We start from the raw sequence: 2,082 nt of genomic DNA on the forward strand, positions 1-2,082 counted from the left end.
AGTTTATCTTATCTCATCTCATCTTATGTAATGTTATGTTATGTTATCTCTTCTCATCTCAGTCTCATCTCTTCTTATCTTATGTTGTCTCATCTCAGCTCATCTTATCTTATTTGAGGGACTCTTTCATCTGGGGAACAGGAGGGACATTTACACTGACAGCAAACTCTCTCACCGAATTTTGTTGAATTAAGATGGTCTTGAAAAATCAAAAATATATTTACTTTTCTGTATTTTCTGTTTAAATGAGTTTGTTTTATTGATTTTTATTTCAGTTTCCCCATCCATTTTCTATTGTGATATCACATTTATTTTATTGAATTTTAATAATATTATTTTTAATGTTTTGGCTTCTGTAAGTAACGCAGTAATCTCCCCTTTTGAGGGTGATGAATATATCTTATCTAACGATATCATTATTGAGAATATTATAAGTAAAGTAAAAGCATTAGAAAGATAGATATATAGTTTTCAATAATGTTTGACTATGAGATTGCGAACTGCAGGAACTCGGTGATGTGGTTTTGTTGGAAACTTCATGATAAGCAATTACACTTACAATAAGTGCATCATGACCTATTTCAGTGCTCCAGATGCAAAGCTTTACCGTTGTTGCATGGGTCTTGGGTATAAAATAAGTTCCTCTGACCTAGAAAAGAACATCCAACCTCAAAGCAACCCACTTGTAGCGGCCCACGTGAAGTCAGAGCACGGAGGTCTTCAGTGAAGCTTTCATCCTCTTTAAACTCTTATCTCCACTTGTATCTAAAGGTCACATACTTTATATCTATTTATAAATATATATATATATATATATAATTATTTTTATGTCTCTTTTAAGTTTATGTCAAGAGTCACAAAGAGGAATGACGCTTTATAAAACGTCCCATGTTGCACGGCTGGCTCTGTCTTATCAGGGTGTGTTGATGCAGGTCACACGGGTCACATGTCTAACATGTGTGACCTAATATGTCTCTTTTCAGTTTTCCTATAATTACAACTTCTAGTTTATATTTGGTCAACATATGACACAATGAGCACTGAATAATATAAAAAGCTTTTTCAAAAAGCTTCTGTATTTTGCTTTTATTTCAATTCAGTTCAGCGAGCAATATTTTTTAACCACACTCTTTTTTACGTGACAGTTTTAATAATTTTGTATTTTACAAATTTCTTTGTATAAATACAATATATAATATGATGCATAATTATTGTGCCCTACCCTAAATACAAGCAAAGTTGTAACAAGTTTAATTGATCGCTTATTTTATAGAAAGTACTTTTTAATTAGAAGGGTTTTTTTTTTCCTTGTGGTGGTTTTATGTAAGGTTTTACCATTTAAACGTTTCCACTCTTGGTTGGACAGAATTTTGGGTTCTATAAATAAAAAAAATTAGGGGGGTTTTCGTGACAGTCTAGCACCACTGATGTGGTCAGAGCTGAGGTATAAATGAAGCTCCTCAACAGTGCACCCCCTTTCACTCCACTTGAAGATAGGCGAGACAACTTTATCATCAGAATCACTGTTGTCAACTGAAACAAAGACATGGTGACAATCAAAGCCATGGTGATGGTGATCGCACTCACTATTTGTCTGACTGCGAACAGTTCTGACGGTATGTACTTGCTGCCTTTCTGTTTTTCATCTTTAATTTTAATTATTTATTACTATTATTTATTATTATATATTTTCTTTCCTTTTTCACAGGCTATCGTTACTGCTGTCGAAGATATATGACAGGCCGATTACGAGATGTTGAAATTAAGGGGTACTCAGTCCAGACTATTAAGGAGATGTGTCCCATTGATGCCATCATGTGAGCGTCACTAAAATCATTTTAAAGGTTAAAGACAGCTTCAATGATTACCGTGGGTGTATAAATATTTACATATTGCTTTCTTTTAATGCAGTTTCCACACAAAGAAGGGGAAAGCATGCGCCAATCCAGCTCTGAAGTGGGTGATGGACGCTGTTGATCGTTTAAGGTGAGATTTTTAGAAAGAAAATAATGAACAAATGTTCTGATTTGAAACAAACAGCAAGAGAAGTAACTCCATCTATCATCATTTTAGGAATAAAGC

General features: G+C 33.8%; 1 protein-coding gene across 1 annotated transcript; it reads left to right on the forward strand.

Moving 5' to 3' along the window:
* Positions 1–1,383: 1,383 nt before the first annotated feature.
* On the forward strand, positions 1,384–1,986 carry LOC102307560 (C-C motif chemokine 20; the record flags this gene model as incomplete). Its single annotated transcript, XM_005953547.3, is given in 3 exon segments — positions 1,384–1,616; positions 1,709–1,817; positions 1,912–1,986. Coding segments are annotated over 3 exon segments (254 nt in total), but the record flags the coding sequence as incomplete, so codon positions are not given.
* Positions 1,987–2,082: the final 96 nt, after the last annotated feature.

Source organism: Haplochromis burtoni, unplaced genomic scaffold, assembly GCF_018398535.1.
Source record: "Haplochromis burtoni strain Fernald_Lab_line unplaced genomic scaffold, NCSU_Asbu1 Contig_5173, whole genome shotgun sequence".
Taxonomy (NCBI): Eukaryota; Metazoa; Chordata; class Actinopteri; order Cichliformes; family Cichlidae; genus Haplochromis; species Haplochromis burtoni.